Here is a 22,148-nt window from a genome sequence, read left to right on the forward strand (position 1 = left end):
TAGGTTCAAGCCATAGCTCCGATAATTTAATGACGCTTTACCTGCATACACGCACATTTAAAAGCAAACGCGTATGAGTATGAGTGTGGAGTGTGTTGATAGTAATGAGCAGGTCTCTGACCACAAGGGAGTGAGAGAGGCCATCAGACACAGAGAGGGATGTCAGGCCCCACAGCGTTGTGTCAGTGACCAGGGACCCCCCCACTCCCACAGACTGCAGCGCAGCACGGGGCCCTCCGTGCTGCGAGGGTGGCCCCGCTGGCTGACAACCCCCCACCTGGGTGACCTTTAGCCTGCTTAACCCGCTGCATGAGCCAATCACCTCCTGGCTACCATCCTCACGGGAGATAGAGACCAACATGTTTGGGCCAGTCAGAAAGATGAACACGCATCACTCGCACGTGAACCCCAAAATCCCCTCCTACCTGAAGGCCCTAATTGCTCCCCACTGTCCTGTCCTACTGTCCTGCTCGGTCCCGCTGCTCTCCTGTCAATTTCAAAAGTACAAAAGAAATCAGCATGAACCCTGGATGTCGTTGCGTGTTTGTCTTCCACCTGGAATCAGGTGAGGTGACAATTTAAAATTCAATTTCAAACTTACAACCTATCTCTTTTCTCCCTCATTAAAGGATTAGGATTAGGGGGTGCATAAATGACATTCTGCAAAGCCCTTTGAGATTGTAACAGGGATTAAGGGATTTACAAACAAAATGTACTTGACCTGACTTGCAGAAGAAGAGGGAACGTTTATTTGTGCTTAATTTAATTAGTTAGTTATTCAAAATAATATGTAAATTGTGTAAGAAAGGATATTATTTTTCTTAAATATATATTGTTAAGATCACATTTTTACATTTCTGCATCACACACATTATGGCCAACACAATTTTCCACATACTGTCCCCCATTTTAAATTCGCCCACTGCTTCTCCCTGCTACCGAGGGATTTGTTAGCTACTACTTCATTTTCCCACCCACCTGCTATCACCATTTGTCCAGCGCTTCAGCTCCTACACTAACCTCCTTCTCTTCTCTCACTTCCAACGAGGTGCTGCTGCTGGTCATTTCCCAGCGCTACAACCTGCCCTCTCGATCCGGTCCCCTCTCACATTCTTCAGTCTGTTGCACCCGACCTCCTTCCTTACCCATCTCATTACCACCTCTTTGTCCTAAACAGCATCAAGGGTGAAGCCTCTCTCAAAGAAACCCACAATCAATCCATCCAATGTGAAGAATGACCGAACTGTCTCTCCTCTACTCTTCATCTCTAGGACACCTGAGCCTGCAGTCTTTTCCCAACTCTTTGCTTACCTCACCCAGAACCTCCTTCTGGGCCCTCATCAGTCCGGACCGAAGACTGCCCTCCTTGACATGACAGAGCATTCACTACAACAGTTGAGGAATATAATTTGAGAATTGAAGCTGGATTCAGAAAAACATTATTCAATGGATTTTAAAATCTACATTTTACAAAACAAAACGTCCTCAAATACATCGTTTTATTAAACTGTTTTTTTAAAGTTAAGTTTCATAATGTTTTGGAAATCCAACAATAAATGCCCTCTTAATTGTCTGTTTAATATTAGTTTTTCCTCGACTGCTGTAGTCAATGCTCCTGAATAATTGTTTTTCCAGTTATTTTTTAAAACATATTTTAAAAGGATACGTTATTAAACATTTATTATTTCTTTCCGTGGCACTATTCGTCCTCCAAGACTTTCCTTAGCCTTTAGATAACATATCATGACAGCAGCTTGAATAAGTTCACTCAGGTAGGAACCTTCCTCAGCAGACAGACAGTTCTACCCGAGCCCTGGTGTCACTGCACACTGGTGTCATCAAGCAGCGACTAACGTGTTGACGGCGAATCAAACCATCAGAAAGATACCTTGTGGTCCATAACATTTTGTTAATTATATTAATTCAGACACTGAATATTTGGATATTAAGCAATTACAAGCTAGGCTTTCGTTTAGGATCCTCAGGTAATTGTGTGGCTGGTTTAAAGATGCGTACTCAACATGCTTTATTATATGGTGTATATATTATATATATGATTCTATCATATAGTCCATGTTGTTAAGTTAACGCTACTTTTTACACAATCTACAGTAGGTTTACGCCAGAAACGTACTAACGATTTAGTACGATCCGAAAATAAATTGTCTTCCATGTAATTGTATTAACAATAATGAATATCATAGTAATTATACAATTGAGAGCGATGCATTGCTGAACATGCCCGCCACAGAAAACCTGATTAATAGGCCTAGCCTACATGATATAAATGGTCAGGATTGATAACTCCAGTTTGTATTCACTGTTGTCCCCAGATTCCTCCTTCCACTCAGCTACTAGAATGAATCATCTTCTGAGAAAGAGGCTTCCTGCTTCTGTGCGGAGTCTTCTGACTGACATTGGCCCTAAAGAAGAGTCTCTCTGCAGCGAATGGACAGACTCTGAACCGGACACCATATGCAACGATGGGATTCTCCTTCCCTCTAGAAAGACGTACAGCAACGAAGAATTTCTCACCCCAGCCAGCACACATCAGCATCAAAATGAACTCACTACTGATAGTAGTAACACGAACCAAGGCACAGTGTGCGGATTGTGCAAGTCAAAGCCTTCCTGCTACACCTGCCCTCGATGCAACACGCCCTACTGCTGCCTTGTGTGCTATCGGAGTACGGATCACATCTTGTGTTCTGAGGAGTTCTACAAACAGTCTGTTTTACAGGAGCTGAAGGACATGGGCGAGTCGGCTGCTGGCAGTAGAAGGAAGATGCACAACATCCTGCTGGAACTCAAACAGAAGGCAGAAGAGTCAGACGGAGGCATGGGGAATGTTTTCAGAGAGGATGGTTTAGACTCAGATGATCACGAACATGGACAGGCGGAGGTATTGGAGCTGCTCTCTAGGTTATCTAAGTTTCAGCAGTCAGGGTCAGGCGACGAGGGAGAAATAGATGGTATTTTAAGAAGACTGGAAGAAATTGGTGAAAGGGATGATAGAAATGCAGAGCTGCTGGGTTCAGTTAGTGTTGGAGACATAGCTGATGAGCCTGAGGAAGGGCAGAACTTAGCCGACAGACTGTCAGGCTTAGATATCGACTTGATCTCTGAGGAGGCAATGTGGGAACTTCTGAACAGCCAGGAGAAGGAGAGGTTTTTGGATTTGATGAAGGGTAAGGGGCTGGAGCAGCTGGTGCCCCTGTGGAGGCCATGGTGGGAGGCGCATGAAGAGGGAGGGAGGACCATGGTGGAGGTTTTGGGGGTGGAGGAGAACATTGACGGACAGATAGCGGGGGTTTCAAGCTGTGACACAACCCAAAAGACCAAAGAGGGGTTAGATCATATCATAGACAATTCGGCCTTAGAACCAGTTCTGATTGGGATTGAAAACAAAAAGGAAGGGCAAACGAAGAGAGATGAACATGCAATTTTACCAACTTCCACAGTACCTCCAATTTCTGCCAAGATCAAAATGCTTAGTTCTCTATCTTCAAATCCATCTCCTCTTGTTTGCTATGGATTGGTGAATGCCCTTTTTGGCTATACCTTCACTCTGACCTTGTTCAACGGCGACGTTGATTCATTGTACCATGAGGTGTGCGATGCGATCCTAGATGTGTCTGAAGCCTTGAACTCAAACAAGATTTTTGAAAGTGTTCAGCAAGCCTTAGAATCTGGGGAGGCTGCCACGTTGGCAGGGGGCTACTTTGATAGGGAAGACCCCTATGCTAATGACCGGGCAGTCGGGGCAGTAGCACACATTATGACTGGAAGAAGTAGACAGGATGCTATCGGCTACTGCCTGGCAGCCTTCAGTCAGCTCCGCACAGTGCTGTCAAAGGCCAAAGCCACCCTGCCAAAGGGGGAGGTGGAGGAGAAGAGGCGGAAGTACTTTCTCGCAGGGAAGAAATGTGAATTCTATCAGGCCTGGGTGTCCGACAATGGGCCACATTTGCGTTCTTTGGCCATTGGGCTTTGGCAGGAGCACAGTGACAGAATGAACCGAAGAGAAAACCTGGAAAGAGAAACGAGAGCTGTTGAGGCTAGCTGGAAGAAAGGGAAGAGGAAGGGCAATGGCCCCTTGATTAAAGAAATAAATTGATTACACATGCTCACTTGTTCATTAAAAGATACTGTACATGCGGTTTTAAACAATGTATATTTCAAATGGTTGAATAAAATATGACACATGGCTTCTTGTGAAATAATCATATTTTAAGTGGGTTTTAATCATAATAAGTATGCAATAATGTAGCACCTAACATATAAATATTATATTATATGAGCGTCCTAACCCTGTAAGATGCTGATGCTGTTGCGTCCTCTTGACTAAAATTAAACAGTGCAAGCATGCTGTCTTTAGGGTGACGTCACTAATAACAGCGGTCCAGCATGACAGTATTGTTTATGTATAGGTATATTTTTTGTATATATAAAATACAATAAATATTACATTTTAAAAATGATGAAGATTATGTATACATGTATAAATATAATATCATGTATTATACTATATAGCAGTAAGCTTCCAATGGTCTCGGCGCCTGTGCTTTGGTCACGTGTCCCGGAAGTCTTTCTATGCTGCGACGAAAACATGGCTGCGCTCTTGAGATCGAGCCGGTTGCTTAACTTCTCGCCTTCTGGCGTACTGAAAATAACAGGGACAAAAGTCATCGGACCGCCACTGAGTCGGCTTTACAGTAGAGCTGTCGGCGGCCAGAGAGCTGGAGTGGGTTCCAGACAGTTCACCCGTTGTTCAGAGAATGTCTCCAGGTATGGTAGCTGTGCGGTGGTCCACGCTGGGTCCGTGTCATTGAGGGTCAATGACAGCCAGGCTGGGGCATCTCAACACACGTAGAGTGGAGTAAAGGCCTTATGTTGAAAGGCACATAAATGAACTTTCATGGAAATATTTTATCGAAGCAGTCAGAAGCCTTGATCAAACGCACGTTTATTATTATTATATAGTGGGGCTTGTTGTGTAATCCTATTTGACTGACTGTTATTTGACTCTACGTGCTGTATCGCCTTCAACAAGCATCTTGTGAAATTGAACGTTTTAACATACTTTCCGTTAGTTAATGTAAAATATAGTCTAGTCGATATATAATCATGTTGCTGAGGCTCCCAGCTAAAAACGTACTGTGTTCGAACTCTAATGCCCTTGAGCAAGATGCCATGATGCCAGCTCATTTGTACATAACAGAAATTCTCTGTTTGTTAGTCAACTTAATTTGCCCTTCAATATGGTCGCTTGCTCACACAACACTACATGTGAACTGCACCTGGCATGCTTTAAAAGGCTTTAAAATGCTTTACCATTTCACCGTTGCCAGCTATACCGTTTTTATCCAAGGAATCTGTGGTTGAGTTAAAAGAAAGTCACACTTACAATAAATAAGAAAGAATAGGAATACCCATTTAGAGGGTGTTGGCTTATTTAAGCAAATCTTTACTCAATCTTTGTTTTGCTCAACCGCAATCTCCACTGTGCTGTAGGTAATAAAATGAGTACTGCCAAAGGATTTGGGCAGAATTTCGAAACCATTAAAGATAAACCAGAGAAGTAGGCATCATTTAGAGCTATATGCAAAAAATACAAAGTATATGATTCAATATCACGGCCTATATCACTGGCCTGACACAAAATGTTACCCTCCTGCTCTTTTCTGCTGTCCTTTTCATTAACAACTTTGTTTTCTTCATGATGGATCTTACTCTCACAGACAAGCGTGGCCGTATGTGGCAGGCAGCGTGCGAAGTTATGCCCTGGCCACGGAGCCCAAGGAAGATGGCAACCTGGGTCTGCGTTCCAAGCAGGCCCAGCAGTTTGACTGGGCCCTTGCCAAGCTGGACAGCTCCGTGAGGAGGACTGGCCGTGTCACCAAAACACTACTCCTGCGCATCTTCCATGACAATTGCCGGACAGGTGTGTGTATGCGTGCGTGTGCAAAGAGAGACACATTTGTGTAGTGGTGTAATTAATGAATAGATTAATCACACCAGCAGGTGTGGTGTGATTAGCCGTTACAAGCCACTTTGGAAATCGGCCCCTTATGACATCACAGGTGGGCGTGTCCACCTAGATGTTTGGTGGATTGATCATTCTACCAGCCTACCCAGTGAACTGTAGCAAACATTGCTCATCTATCCGTCACACATCTAGGTGGAAACGCCCACCTGTGATGTCATATGGGGCCGATTTCCAAAACGGCTTGTAACGGCTAATCACACCACACCTGGTGGCATGTCATGGGACCTTTAAATCTATTTAAATTCAGGTTGTATGTCCTACCTCGACCGTTCAAGGTCGATGCTCTGTCCTCTCACTAGTACTCTACTAGTTTCTTGGTAGACATGAAACCATTAATTTAATGCATTGATTTATTGTAACTGTGTGCTCAACATTCAAAGTTCCCCTACCATCAATCTCAGTCTTCGATTTTTTAGTTTTCTTATTCTATGCTTGTGCCTATCATTCATCTGTGTGCAGGCCACCCCAGTGGGAACCAGGCCTTGCTCCTGCTGCGTAGCTGTGGCTCCCTGCTACCAGAGATCCCAATGGCAGAGCGCACTGAGCTCGCTCATCGCATCTGGGAGAAGCTGCAGGAGCTAGGTAATGGCTCATACTATTTACTGAGGACATGATGACCTAATTCATCAGTACATTTAGGATGACGTTATGTGACAGATGAATCTGCCACATAGGACTAAATGAAATGAAAAAATCCTGACATTCATTAACATGGCTTGTGCAATGTCTTTCTAGCATTGATGAATGACCAAATACGGGCTCACATAGTGCATCACATCCCATGGCCTCACTCTGCATACACAACAAAAACTACAATGCCCATCGTACACAATTTCATCACACTCAGGAGACGAGGCCATGGCCAGTCGTGGCCATGTTTTAATACATTTTATAAAACAGTATTTTTCATCTATTACTCTAAAGACTAATGACAGCTCCCTATTTCTTCTTAGGGGCCATGTATGATGCCAGCCACTACAATGCCCTGCTCAAGGTTTACTTGCAGAACGAGTTCAAGTTCTCGCCAACTGACTTCCTGGCAAAGATGGAGGCAGCCAATGTCCTGCCCAACAGAGTATGTATTGCAGAGAGTTGCATACATGTAATGCTCTTATTTAAGACTTTTCATAGGGCTATTGATCTCCATTGAAAAAAAATTATTCAGGGTGGTTGACCTCAAGTTGTGTTTGAACATAACTAATTCTGTTGTCATCCAGGTAACCTACCAGAGACTGATCGCAGCCTACTGCCACGAGGGAGACATCGAGGGCGCCAGGTGAGAACATAGAACCCAGGATGGACGTCCATCCATTCCAACAATTACATTTTGACAAGAATATGTAGTGATGTGTATGTTTGTTAACCTTTTTAGAGTCTTGCATTTGGACAACAATATGAGCTGTAGACCAGTGTAAATATTTTCATCATATGTAACGGAAAGATATGTTTATATGTGGTCTTTTAACTGTCCTATATTGTTCTTTTTAGCACAATTTTGGGTTTCATGAAGAGCAAAGATCTAGCAATCACAGAAGCTGTGTTCAACTCGCTGGTAACAGGCCACGCTCGCTCAGGGTGAGTGTTTGTCATTGCACATTTTCTGAAAGGTCCCATGGCATGAAAAATTCACTCTATGAGGTTTTCTAAAATTAATATGAGTTTCCCTAGCCTGCCTATGGTCCTTCAGTAGCTAGAAATGGCGTTAGGTGTAAATGGACCACTAGGTATCCTGCTCCGCCTTTGAAAAATGAAAGCTCAGATGCTCCGATTTCAAGTCTGGCCCCATTTGTCATCATAAGGTGCCAAGTTACCTCCCATTTCTCTGCCTTGCCCGCCCAGAGGATTTGGCCCGCCAATGATACAATGAGCTACGACCGTGCGAGCGCCACATATGTGTGTGTGCGCACGCACACACAAGACTCGTGGGGGTTATCTCAGCCATGCTTCAGAAGGATTCGGGGAAAGGAACTTGGGCTTTGACTCCCTGAAGTACATGAACCCCGACATGGAGGAGAAAGGGATTGTTGCCCGCGATTGTCTCCCGCCAGAGCCCCACTACCAGCTGCCCGTTGCCCGCTGCCTGTTGCCCGCTGCCGCGAGCCACCACCGGCACAAGGCTCCACCGCTGGGGGGCGGTGGTGCCGAGGCACTGCCCGCTGCCGAGGCGGTGGTGCCGAGGCAACGGGGCTCCGGCGGGAGACAATCGCGGTCAACGATATTATATGATATAGATATCTTTGTTTAATATGATATTATAAGTTGTAGAGCTCCAGGACTCCCGCCGGAGCACCCGGAGTGTTCTAGAATATTTACAGAACGCCATTGCGATACATCCACTGTAAAGTCTAGTGCATGTTATCATGGCCACAAGCTGCTCTGGGCCACACCCCCAGCCTCCACCTTGACCCGCCTCTAAAAAACGGCACGTTTGTGGAAAGCTCATTGTGGGACTGGCTCGTAGTGGCTGTAATTCTATACCAAGGCTGAATTTCTTGATCATCTTCAAGTACTGTATTAGGGGCCCACTAACAGCTATATATAAGCATTCATAAAGTTGCATGCCATGGGATCTTTAATCTACTTTTTATGTCTTGGAACTTTAAAACACCTAAAGCTTGTATTCCTTGTGTGCAACAACGCAGTGACATTGAAAGCGCCAAAAACATCCTCCTTGTGATGCGAGGAGCAGGGATCGAACCGGGGCCTGACACCTACGTAGCACTTCTCACCGCCTATGCAGAGAAAGGAGACATTACCAGCATCAAGCAGGTGGGAATTGACTCGTCATGTTTCCTTCTTAATCTGAGGTCCGAACCCATCCAAAAACAGTGAACACATAACCTATGCTGTATCAGACCGATTTCTGTTGTTTCATAATGTCTCAGACTTTCTTACAGTATAATCTCTTAAAACTGTATTCATAGGGCTAAGTATGGGCAAGAATTAGGTGATACTATACATGTCACAATTGACAGATCCGACTTGGCCCATGGCCGCTCCGATCAGGTGCTATGTTTTGCAAGAATGATGGTTTATGGACCACTTGCAAATAGGGGTGGGGAAAATAAATCGATTACCGTAAGACTAAGGATCCTTATCCTTTATGATTCTGTGATTGCAAGTCTCGGTTTTGCCTTTTTGTGTTAACAATATTGCAATCCGTCGTTATACCTCAATTCAAATTATGCTTCAAAGTTTGCCACACCGCCTTTCTGGGTGCAAAACGGAGCGGATCGGTTCTGGAAATTAGCCCTATGTACTGAATCGAGAATCTAGTTTAAATCTAATCGTGAGATATCTAAAGATTCACATCCCTACTTGCAAAGTAAATTACCCTTTTACTCCAGCCAGTCCTTGATAATTTCCTAAAGCTTGAGGCCAGTTACAGTGACGAATAGCATTAACCAACGGTAAACTAACAGTTACGGTATAATACGTAACTTGTCTGCACGGAAATTTCAGTACACGGAAAATGCTATCTACATTTATGTACTATATTCATAACGGTAGATTATATAAGTCTATATGATAGATAGTATAGAAGGCTTATAGTATCCTATATTTTAGGTCAAATTTAATGCAGATGCCGAAATGATCGAAAGCGCACATTGCCGTCATATTGTGAAGAGTGAATTTGTTTGCAGAGGTGGTGGGTTTAACTACAGGCGCTGCACCTTGCCTATAGACAGCTGTGGGAAACCCTGATAAGCCAATTAATTATCATGAAGTGTTCAAACCACGCAAAATTACTAAGTGTTGTATTAATTTCAAATAATAGGCCAACTTTAGTAAAAATAAATAAATATAGGACTGATTCAGATTGTTTGGGGCAAGCTTTTGGAAGCTTCTCCTGTGTCTGATAGAGAAGAAGGTTGAACAGCGTGAAGAACAAGAGTCCCATTCCACTCATTAGCATCTGGCCCATCTTACTCTATCCAACGTGGTGGAAGATGACAAATGGTTCAACGAAAACGGCGAGAAACCACACCCTACTATCTGAAAACATTGTTTTCAGATATCCTTTCATAATGTTAAGTACGAGCGTGTGTGTAAACATGACCGTATTTTAAGTCATGAAACGGTGATGCTGAACTTGCTGAGTTTAAATATCTTTACTAGTGGTCAAATGGCCCCCTCACAGCAATTCTAGTGTTCATTTCTACGGCCGGGAATCATGACAACCTTCTGTGGTATTGACTCAGGCTTACTCACAATCAATCAATTATGTAATGGTGGTGACGGAGATAAATACAATGGCATGACAACTAGCTCCTGTGAATTAAGCCAAACGCAAACTTGTATTATATTGCCACGAATTTCTAATAACATCGATACAACATGCGCCGTGAATCAATATGATATTGGGAATTCACTAATGATTAACGTTCCAACATAATTTTCTACCGATTCAAACCATTCACTCGTCCTTTGCCCTTCCTTGCTGTCCCTCTCTTCACCACCCCTCATCTCCCTCCAGACCATTGAGGTGGCTGAGAGTGCTGACTGCAGCCTGATGCACAGAGACATGATGCAGGTCATCTTCTCACTGGCCAGGGCCGGATACCAGCAGCACGTCCCTGAGATGACTGAGCTCATGAGGCACGACAGGGGCTTCGTGCCAGGTACCTTCATACATATAACTTTATTTAAACAGGGACAATGTACAAAAGAAACATTAACCTCGCTTAGAGCAAATTTCTATTTTCCACCTGTAGTTCTATTGTGTACTTATTATTCACGCACACGTACAGCCAAAGTACAGATGTAGACTTTCACACAAGGGTGTTACTCTTCAATTGTTTGGTCTCTGTTTCATGATGGGGCGGCATGTGGCTCGGGAGGTAGAGTGGGTTGGTTGGTAATCGAAAGGTTGCTAGTTCGATCCCTGGCTCCTCCTAGCTGTTTCTCGAGGTGTACCTGAGCAAGACGCTTCACCCTGACTGCTCCCGACGAGCTGGCAGTAGTGTAAAGCCCTTTGCGTTGCCACTGGTTAGAAAAGCGCTGAATAAATGCAGTCCATTTACCATTTTACCAGGAAATGGAAATGAAACCACAGTGGACGACGAAGACTGTAACGGTCCCAGCCGAGCTCTGGGCATGCTAAACACCGAGCATGTTGTTCACTGTGCAGATGCTATGAACCTGTGTCTGAGCCTGATCACTCAGCACATGGAGGACACGGCCTTCGGGATCCTCCAGAGCTTCCCCGCGCAGCATGGGGAGATCCCGAGCACGGATGGCCCTACCCTGGGGAGCTTCTTCCTCAGACACTGCGTCCACATGGACATGGTACGCCTGCACGCCCACATGTGTCCTAGACCTGTAGATGCACATCTCCATGGACACACATTTGGAACAAAAATAAATATCAATACTGCCTTCCGTTAGCTGGAGAGAGACGTATGTTAAAAAAATTCCCAACCCAAAGAACACCTCAGTCCCTGATCAAGATGTTATAGCTGAACCCATTAGCATGGGTAATCCACCCACGGCTGCTGAATAGAAATGAGGCAGGAGAGTTCTAACATTGATTGTCTAAGGCAGAACGGAGCATTTCATTCACTGTGCAATACCTGACGGGCTATGGCATTTCTAACAAACATAATGAGTCATGTACAAGGTGCAATACACAATAACACTCCCAGAAGCTTACTTTTGTACATTTTGTGTACGCAGCCTGTGGAGAAGTTGGCCCGCTACTGCAAGGAACTGCAAGAGTCCAACCTTCACACCACACCACTACACTTCACCCTGGCCTGCGCCCTCGAAACCAGGAAGACGGGTACACACGCACGCATGCATGCACACACGCACACACACAATTTAATATATCTAGAATAAGAACGGTTATAATTTGTGTTGAGATTATACCACATTTACTAGGGGTGTAACGATTCACCGATACGAATCGGTATCCGGTTGGATTAACACAGATGCAACTATATCGATACGCCCCTGAATCGATTTAAAATGACCAAGAATCTGTCGATGCACCGATTTAAACGTTGCGTAACGGTTGAGTGAAGCTTCAATCTGATATCAAGACAGTCAACTCATTTCATTCCGTTTCCATACGGATTTGGAAATTGAAACTTAAGGAAGCGGACGGATCCGCATGTGTGTTTGTGTATGTTTGTGCGTGCGTCTCCGTGCGCGCCCTGCGTCTCGCGAGCAGGGAACAACCGGAGTTGTGAGTGCGCGAATAACCATATGTCCGAAAACGGTGAAACGATTTTTAGTGCACCAGCGAATTCTTTGGGTCTTATTAGGAGGGGAATATTGACAAAAGCTTTGCTATTTTTTAAATTGTGTAGGACAGCGATCAAGCCTACAAATAAACAAATAAATAGACATGTAGTTCTAAATTTATAAATATGTCTTCCATTTTTGCCCATGCCATAAAAACTGATCAAGTATTATTATTATTAATTATTATTATTATAAAGAAATAAATATGAAAACCTAAGATTCCATATACCATGTATATTTGAAAGTAGGCAATGTCTCTTTTATAGAATGCTTATTTTAATTAATAGAAAATTAATGTGTTAACATTAAACAAATATTAACTGTATCTATCAGATTGATTCATATCTCATCAAATCAATTATTAGAACATTGAATCGAAGCGCTCCATATTACAATTTATCGTCCCTGAACCGTATCGTAGCCAGTGTTTGTAATAACGCTGTTTAAAAGAACGGCGTTAGGTAATGCCGTTATTTTTTAAGTAACGGTAACAGTAACGGTAATCTAACTAAATACTGTTTCCGTCGTTAAAACGCTGTTACTGTTACTGTATGTTTAATGCGGTGCGTTACTATTGATTGAATTGAACTGCGTAATCCGAACGCACCCCTGGCTCCACACACAAACTGCTCGGGAGGAGACCGGGTGGGTTAACAACAAGATAAGCGATTATGATTGGCTAAGGCAGAGTCATGTTTCATGATAGCCAATCGGATCTAGTGGTTTTACACACAAGCCAGGACACGCGCGCCACACACACACACGCACACACCAAACTGATTCGATTAAGCAGCAGAAATGGTCCTCAAGTCCGGAGCAGTCCGTTGAAAAGTTGGCATTTTCTGTAGAATTCGGCAGATGTTCCACAGCCTTTGCAACCAAGCAAATTAGAATTCAGTTGGAAGTATATCAGGGCCTTGAATGGGCAGTTCAACCATTTAAAAAATCCAAATCCAAAATCCAAATTCTTTGACATATAGCAACTTTTTACAGTAACGCAAAAAGATACTTTCCCTGGTAGCTAGTAACTTTTATTATAGAGTAATTTAGAAACTAACTCAGTTACTTTTTGGAACAAGTAGTGAGTAACTATAACTAATTACTTTTTTAAAGTAACGTTCCCAACACTGATCGTAGCACATGTATCTAGATAAGCATCGGATCGTCCTATAAAGGAGAGATGCACACCCCTAACATGTACCCAATATAATAAATGTGTATCTAAATCTTTTATTGTGGGGCAATTCAAAAAGAAGTCAACCTTTGGTAGTTGTATCCGTTTCTCTGTAAATATATATTTGTTCTTAATATAAAATTTATAAACACAAAACGAGTTGTTACTCAGAGACTCACTGAAAAATGCACTGAATTTTTTCATGGACATATTTTGTTCAGTTACTAAAACCAAACTACATTGAGTATGGACTTCTATGTATACCACCCGCTTACTTCATCAAATAAAGTGATATCTAAACATTATTACTATTGCTATAATTTACCTTGGCTGTGGTAAGCAACACTACCCCAGCCATGTGTAATTTTCCAATAACTATCCATAGTTTCCTATCAGGATTTGTTCCTTATACATCATAAACCTTGTGCAATGAACTGCATGATCAAGACGCTGATTTAAAGCTAGGGTTGATAATTTAGTTTTAGAAGCATCCTTTTCTAATATTACAATGTTGTTACATTACAACATTGTAATGTTGAATTGCTCTTACTATACCGATCTAAATGAAAACATCCAATACTGTAATAAAAAAAGAATAATTTCTGTTATCATTGGCTGTTGCAGGCCTATCCTATACCCGTTCAATAATTTAAGGTGGGCGACTGAAACTTTTCGACTTACCTGTCGGTCTATCTAACTATAATTCATACTATTGCCCATGACCGGAGTCTTTCACAAGTCTAAGCATACCTAGAGCTAGGAGGAATTGAGGGGGAAAGAATGGATTTTTCCTGCTAAACACTTTCAAAATCCAGCTAGCTCTAACTGGTTTCTCATCTTTTTCATCTTTATTGTCCTTCGCTATTTTGCCATTTCAACACAGATTTTTTTGACCTCTTTGCTCTGCTTTAACTGTATACTTTCAGAGTCCTTGCTACAACAATTTAACAGATTTTCTTCTTTTCAGATATGTGTGTGTCCCTGATGAAGGTTCTGAAGGAGCAGGGTCTACCTGTCAGGCCTCACTTCTTCTACCCGCTCCTCACCCAACATGTTAAGGACAAGAACACAGCAGGTACACACAATCACTCAGAGAAATGCACACAAGCCTTGAAGCCATTTATTGTGTATTTATTAATGTATTTTTCTTGTGAGAAGCGATCAATCAATTGCCATCAAAATGTCCTCAGCCCGGTTTAGTTCAAAGATTTGCAGCGAAACTGCTTGAAAATAAAACACAAGCTAATGCTCTAATATAATAATATAATAATGTGAAGAGGTCCAGACGCTAATGGTGCTTCTCCACCGGCGGATAAGCTTTGGACCCAGCACGCCTCAGCCTAGTAGTGTTTCCACCGCTGACAGTACCCTTATGGTAGGGCGGAGTTTAAGCCGGGACCGATAGCCGCGGCAGCTACGTAAGCATCGTAACCTTATAGCAGCCCGATACAGTGTAGCCTGCTAACAAATCCAAGGAAAAAGAATAACGCGCACAAAGAGCAACAATGTAGGACGTCCAAGAAGGACGTCAAACTTCGGCGTGACATTTTCTTCAATAAATGAGGGTTTCGCCATTGTCCAGAAATACCTTAATGGTACTGTGTTTGTTTGTTATTATTCCCTTATCCCCCTGTCGGGGGGGACGATTCTGTCGACCAATCAACGGACGGCGTGTGAAGCTCGAACTTGCCGGCACCCTTTCAGGCGTCTCAGTACCCCAACGGAGGAGTACTGCGAAACGAGTACGGCTCAGTCCGGATCACGCCCACTTTGGCAGTGGAAACGCAACCCGTGCAACTCCTTTGCAGACTGAACCGAAATGCGCCATAGGAGCCGTGGAACTCTTTTTTTTTTTTTTTCAATTAGGTTAAAAATGTTCACACATTCTTTCAGTTTCATTAAGACGAGATCATCCCTAAAATATGTATATTAAAAAGATCAGTGACAGATAAAGACCCCTTTGTCAAAACTCGTGACAAGGCACTGACAATGTAGCACTGACAAACACTCTCTAGTATCAGCCCAGCAATCCCAAGTGCTCCATCAATGCGCTCTCTTTGGGCTCTTTCAGATGAATAAGTTATGGTTTTCTTTTTCCGCCTGCCACCTAATTGACGGCATTGGGCCGGCAGGGGTAGACCGCCCCCGCCCCTGTGTGTGTGTGTGTGTGTGTGTGTGTGTGGGTGTGTGGGTGTGTGGGTGTGTGGGTGGGTGGGTGGGTGGGTGGGTGGGCGGGCGGGCGGGCTAAATCTCAGCATACCTTGCACACCCAAGTAAAACAAAACGTTTAAACACAGAGTAAACTTCATTTAGTTGTCATAGTGCTTAGCAGATGGCGGAGAAGTAGGGAGCAAACTCTCACTGCCTCCTTGAAGATGTTGGTCTTAGCCCTCATCAATGATGTACTCTCTAATTCTCCAGCATGTTTGTGTTTGCAGAGCAGGCGTGTGTGTGTGTGGGGGGTGGGGAACGGACTAGCGGGGGCGTGGTTGGGTGTGCAGGTGATGTGATTGATTCGGAGTGACTTCACTTCATGTAAATGCCGGTGCTCTGAGGGAGTTCACTTTGGATTACGCGCACCGCTGTGCACGGCCTATGCAATATTAAGCGCTGTGTCATTTTTTTGTCTACAGGTGTCACTAGCGGGTAGCAGCAAGAGCTGAGGAATGACCGGGGGGTGGGGGGGGTGGGGGGTGGGCTTTGTATTTTGATGAGGTGTGGCTTTGCTTTAGCGGGAGCATATGCTCGGCCACGCTCGCCCCGCCGCCAGCGAGGCACCACTTGTCACTGTCAGCGACACAAGGCTCTCTATCACGTTTGACGTGGCCGTGCAGGAGAGAGACTGAGATAGAGGCAGTAGTGAAGGAAGAGTGTCTTGTGAGGGTGTGTTCCTGGTTAGTGAGAGCTGTAGTGTCGGCCGTGTTTCTCTTTCTGTGTGTGTTCTGTCAGGCGCACTCTTCCACAACCCTTCAAACTTTTCTCTTACCCGTCACCTGTGGATGCTTTAGGTTGGGACTCAATGTGCCGTGTGCCTCTGTGCCGTGTGCACAGGTCTATCCGGGTGGGTTTGTCGGATGTGGTTCAGGCTGATTTGAAGGAATGGGTTACAGGAATACATGAAATATTTGGGCAAAATCAGGTTTGTGTGTGTGTGTGTGTATGTGTATGTATGTGTATATATATATATATATATATATATATATATATATATATATATATATATATATATAGTCACAAATGTATCCGTAGCCCCTTTTGAGAATTGTTCCAAGTCCGCCAAGTGTAGTTTTATTTTGTATTTTTTGATAGATTGAAAGACTGTGAGGGAAATGAAGGGCGACAGACCGAGCAAAAGGAGGAGATGTGACAGGTACTTATGGCCGAGAGGGAAGGAGAAGACGACGGGACCAGTTCACTCTCCTCCTCCTCTCCTCCCTGCGTGACGGCTCACCCGGAGACATGAGTCTGATGGTGATATCTTGTGACCTGTGTTAACTCCCGGATGTGTGGTAGATGTTCTCTCCAGAGTTCTGCTGGCTCTCTTGGGCTCTCCCTTCTGTTCAACACCAGATCTTTTTTAAATGTTATCAAAGAATATCATTTAGTTTTATTATAAATGTTGTTAATAGAGAATGAATAAATAAATAGGGACCTGTGTGACTGGGCCTTAGTCTGAATAGTCTGTCTTAGTATTAGTCTGTCTCAATAGCTTTGCATTGCTTGGGCAGAGTTTAAGTGTTAATGGGAAGGGGAACCCATCATTTTACTCTTATGATCGTCAACATAGTGCTTTAAGCCACATCATCACCGTTAGTGAAATAAGACATTTGGAGAAAAGTTCAGTAAATGCTATATTTTGCCGGTCTCTGCCAACTGGTATGTGAGCCTTCCACTCTGCTCCAAACGCAGGTTGCGTTTTTTTTGTGAAGTCGACGTTCCTTTTTAGTTTACTCTACGATGTCATAACATCGCTCGTTATACAACTTGTACACATCAACAGATGGCTACTAAAAAAGTATCACAAAGTTGCCGTGGGTCGTCACCATGGGGTTAACTTCCCCCAAAACTAGCTAGAGCTCGCGGCCCAATTTGTTTTTTTGAAATGCCAATAGTGTTCCGCTTATTCAGAATTCAGAAACAAAGCTGAAACATTTACACTTTAAGAACAATGTTGATGTGTTCATGGGGCTGCATCCCGAAGATAAAGGGTGAAGTCCATGTCGCCTACGTTCACTTGGCCTTCACCGAAAGAGGCTCTTAAAAAAACGTCTTCCTAAAAAAACTTCCTGTTGGGAAGTGCTTGTTATTGAGAAACGGGGAGAAAGCACAAACAAGGAGGAGCAGTCCAGTGTACATTTATACCTCCTCCACAATCCACTTGTTTCATATCTGTCTGGCTCAATGTGAAATGGATCATGGATTATTCAGCAGGAAGACAACACAAGCCCTTTTCATAGACAAAAAAGGGCAGATGAGAAGGGCAAGAATGGACCTGGGAACGGAGGCTCCTCCATTGAGAAGAGCCAGATCACCAGTGGTTGTTTCCTTTTTTTCTTTGTGAAAGTGTAGAGTGTGGGCCCTGGAGAGGGGATGAATGAAGGAGGATGTTGGGGTGGCTGGATGGTGAGCGGAGTGGTCCCAGGTAGCTCTACCTGGGTAATGCAGGTTCTAATGGCGTATAAAAGCACAGGCTTCGTCTTTTATTTATGTACAGAGAGTCTGTCAGGTGTACACCGGCTTCCCGGGGGGGGGGGGGGGGGGGTGTGTGTGTGTGTGTGTGTGTGTGTGTGTGTGTCACAAACACATGGTCCATGGAATCTGCCCAGCACTTACGGTAGTTTGCTGAGGTCTGCATGGAAACAGTGTTTACAACCGGCCGGTCTGTTGTCATTTCCTGTGCGTTTGTGTGTGCAGCATAATGTAGAGGGACACATTGATGTTTCTGTCATCAAACTCTCATAGCGACTTGCATGGAATTGTGATGCATGGCTCATTTAGGCCCATGTCTTCTGCGAGGCACACTCTCAGGCATATGCAAAGTGTGGCTGTTCAGTATGCTAACATACTGCCACTCTCTCTCTCCCGGGCATATTGAGAGTGTGTGAGTGGCTGTTCCATATGCATGTTGCTGTTTTGGCCTCGTCCCTCGGGGCAAGACCTTGGGGTCCGTGCTGGGGAACGAGGGGACGGGGTAAAGCTAAGTGTGTGTTTGTCCACCAGTCCAGCCAAAGGCAAACTAGGGAGCATCAATTAGTGTTCCCTTGATGTGTTGTGTCTGTCTCTCTTCAACTCAATGGGTTATAGGAAATGTGTGGCAGCTTTTTTCTTGGGCCCGTATTTAAACAGCTCCTCTACTGCTGTAGGCTGATGTGTGTGACTCTGTGTGTTCAATGAGTGCATGATTTACTTGAGTTACTTTCAACCTCCCCCTCACTTTTAGCCAACTAATACATGACGGCAACACAGGTCTACCGTTGGGATCACCTCCGGGAGTTAACTACTTAAAGAGTCACTTCTTTTGTAACACTTTGTTTCCATACATTTATACTTAATAGCATTGGACTTGTTTCCAAGTTGCTGTCTTACTAAAACGACCTAATACAAACGTTGTTCAAGTAGTAGGGGTGGGAATCACAGGGTACCTCACGATATGATTAGCGATACATGGTTCGCGATACCGATAATATAGCAATTCTGCAATAATCTATATATTGTTGGACAATCCTATAGCGTTACATAACGATATATGTCTATTGATAAATACAAAATGACTGTGAAAAGGTAAAGTGCTGGATTTTTGGTCTTTATTCATGGTCCAACTGAATTTTTCAGTTAGTTTCCTTCATTCATGTGTTGAGCGCCACCTCGAGGAGCAGGGAAATCAGTTTAGAGCGCCTTATTTCATCAATTAAAATATCGACATTAGGGGCCATATTTCCTGTCTTAAATCTTCAGGAATAGCGCATAAAAATGCAAAATAAATGTTTTGTATTTCTTTTATACAAAAATAGTATATCTATTTGGCTCTAATGTATTGATTCGAAGAAGGGCGAAGATATATCGGCGTATCTATATTTGGTCCTACCCATAACAAGTAGCGTTTCAAACCGTGTTTGTGTGTTGCAGGAGTGCTGGAGGTGGTGAGGGGCATGATGGAGCTGGAAGTGTCCCCTGCTCCTGAAACCTTCACCAACTACATCATCCCTGCCTTCGAGAGCATTGAGGAAGCCCGCAAGGCCTTCAAGGTGTGTGTGTGTGTGTGTGTGTGTGTGTGTGTGTGCGTGTGTGTGTGTGTGTGTGTGTGTGTGTGTGTGTGTGTGTCGTGTTTTTTACGTGTTTTGTCTCATACCTCAGGATGAAGGATTAACGCTGGAGTCTGAATACTTCCTGTCTGCGGAGGTTCGCTCAGCAGCTAGTAGCAACCTAGCCAAATTCTACACCATGAGTAAGTGCTCCACACACACACCGTTGCATGTCCGCATGGATTGGTCTAGAGTCCACACAGACACCCACTCACCTCCCTGTGCCATCAGTAGGCCTTTATGAGTGGAGGACATGAGTAACTATGTAGAGAGATGGAGGAGAGGAGTGTGACTATGTAGAGAGATGGAGGAGAGGAGTGTGACTGTGTAGAGAGATGGAGTGTGACTGTAGTGATGGAGGAGAGGAGTGTGACTCTTTTATTTGTCTCTTACAACTTGATTTAGCCTCCATTAGCCTCTCCGTTGCATGTCCGCATGGATTGGTCTAGTGACCACACAGACACCCACTCGACTCCCTGTGCCATCAGCAGGCCTTTATGAGTGGAGGACATGAGTGTAGCTGTGTAGAGAGATGGAGGAGAGGATTGTGACTATGTAGAGAGATGGAGGAGAGGAGTGTGACTATGTAGAGAGATGGAGGAGCGTTACTATAGCGATGGAGGACAGGAGGGTGACTATGTAGAGAGATGGAGGAGAGGAGTGTGAGTCTTTTATTTGTCTCTTACAACTTGATTTAGCCTCCATTAACCGCTCTTCCAATTGAGTCCATGTACCCAGCAGATATATGGGCTGGGACTGTTTAACCGTGCTCTGACCAGACAACACCACCGTGAAGTTTATCGCAAATTCACCAATGCTGTCAGCTTTATTCCCACATTATCAAAAAAGATATGTAATTAATTGTTCATTAACGTTATATATATCAATGTCAAAAGTGTTGTCTTACTAGATGTCTTCCCTCTCTGTTGACCCCAGTCTCTGACCCGGCCTTCCCAGTCATGGAGATCGGTAACTTCCGCGGAAGCCTCACCGCAGGCTTCAAAAAGTAAGTTAATTAGAGGAACAGTGTGAATAATTTCCATTCCCATATTCCTCCAGAATTTGCCATACAATACCTGACGGGCATTTATACAGTGGCTTGGAGCGTGATGGAGGCCACAACAGCAGATGTTATGGATATGTGCAGCTTATCACGCATGTCATTTGTTTGTTCGTTGGTGTTTATTTGTGTGTGTGTGAGTGAGGCAAGCTGCAAGGAGAGAAACTCTTGTCACACAAAACGCTCACACACACTCTGGACACGGCCTCATGCAAATGGAGTTGTGCTCCCTCGGCGTGCACCCCAAAGCACCGTGAGAGTTATGCAAATAAGCAGATGCCTGCTGCTCCCACCAATAAGCATACTCGTGCTAATCCCAACACCCCTTCCAACGTCCGAAACACAGATGCACACACAGACAGCCTTAAGCCTTAAGGTTGTAATGTGTAGGGCTGTGTTTATGAATATTTACAGTTAAACAACACACACATGCTCACTCCCAAGCTTAATATGGAGGCCTTTCCTTAAAGGAATTTTCTTCTAAAGTCAAAGATTGGGCCCCTTGGTTCACTATGATGTGTTTTAAGCTTTGCTTAACCAGTGGAACAGTAGGCTTATTGAAAGGGTACTATACTCTTTTGATGGCCCATTGTTTATACTCGGTCATGCTTGCTTATTGTATAAGTCGATAGATAAACCCCCATGTAGCGAGTTTGCTTCACAGCCTATCAGATAGACACAATACTAATTACCAACAGTCACAAAATGAATATTCACGAGCAGGCTACGAAATACATGAATATATCTTTATAATATTAATTTTTAAACACGGCCAGGCCAGGAGAAACCGGGCCTGTCCCAAGAAAAAGGGAGGTATGATCCCCTAAAGGCCGGGTATATCGCAATGCCTACATTAAGAAAAAGTATAGAAACAGTAGCGAGCATTGGAACGTTAATTATCAGGTTAGTAATATTGATTTGTTTTCATTGTTTAGTAATGAATCATGAAATTATTTGTCATTGAGGGGACACAGTTTTGTGTTTGAAACTGTGGACTATCTCATGTGAGACGTGGCACCCACAGTTTTCATAAGAATAGAGAATGTTATATTAACGTTGCTTTAAAGGGGACATATTATGAAAACAACACTTTCCCTGGGATTTGGGGTGTTGTTTTGGGTCTCTGGTGTTCCCACACGCATACAAACTTTGAAAATAGTCTGTACATGATTTTTTTGAGTGAGCTATGCATTTCTGAAAGTACCCCACCTACAGTTTCCAAACAAGCGAGTCAGTTTCGGCGCCCCCTCCTACGTAGGAAGGGGGCACAGTTGAATATTAGCTCCCACTTCCCCACTCCCCTCCAATCAGAGC

The 22,148-nt window shown here is 43.8% G+C and overlaps 2 protein-coding genes across 2 annotated transcripts in view; both read left to right on the forward strand.

Moving 5' to 3' along the window:
* Nucleotides 1-1,865: 1,865 nt before the first annotated feature.
* Nucleotides 1,866-4,188, forward strand: znhit2 (zinc finger, HIT-type containing 2). The gene is made up of 2 exons (XM_079730758.1): nt 1,866-1,985; nt 2,334-4,188. The coding sequence occupies exon 2, from the start codon at nt 2,360-2,362 to the stop codon at nt 4,115-4,117; it is 1,758 nt and encodes a 585-aa protein (XP_079586884.1). The 5' UTR covers nt 1,866-1,985; nt 2,334-2,359; the 3' UTR covers nt 4,118-4,188.
* Nucleotides 4,189-4,608: 420 nt separating this feature from the next.
* lrpprc (leucine-rich pentatricopeptide repeat containing) overlaps nt 4,609-22,148 on the forward strand; it is a 55,730-nt gene continuing 38,190 nt past the window's right edge. The window contains exons 1-14 of the mRNA XM_079728804.1: nt 4,609-4,788; nt 5,742-5,944; nt 6,509-6,631; nt 7,003-7,124; nt 7,267-7,325; nt 7,538-7,624; nt 8,692-8,818; nt 10,527-10,671; nt 11,181-11,338; nt 11,726-11,831; nt 14,440-14,547; nt 19,599-19,717; nt 19,827-19,917; nt 20,711-20,780. Of these exons, the coding sequence (XP_079584930.1) occupies nt 4,610-4,788; nt 5,742-5,944; nt 6,509-6,631; nt 7,003-7,124; nt 7,267-7,325; nt 7,538-7,624; nt 8,692-8,818; nt 10,527-10,671; nt 11,181-11,338; nt 11,726-11,831; nt 14,440-14,547; nt 19,599-19,717; nt 19,827-19,917; nt 20,711-20,780 (1,697 nt within the window). The 5' untranslated portion in view covers nt 4,609. The remainder of the gene's footprint in view (nt 4,789-5,741; nt 5,945-6,508; nt 6,632-7,002; nt 7,125-7,266; nt 7,326-7,537; nt 7,625-8,691; nt 8,819-10,526; nt 10,672-11,180; nt 11,339-11,725; nt 11,832-14,439; nt 14,548-19,598; nt 19,718-19,826; nt 19,918-20,710; nt 20,781-22,148) is intronic.

Source organism: Pollachius pollachius (genome assembly GCF_949987615.1).
Source record: "Pollachius pollachius genome assembly, chromosome: 2".
NCBI classification, from domain to species: Eukaryota; Metazoa; Chordata; class Actinopteri; order Gadiformes; family Gadidae; genus Pollachius; species Pollachius pollachius.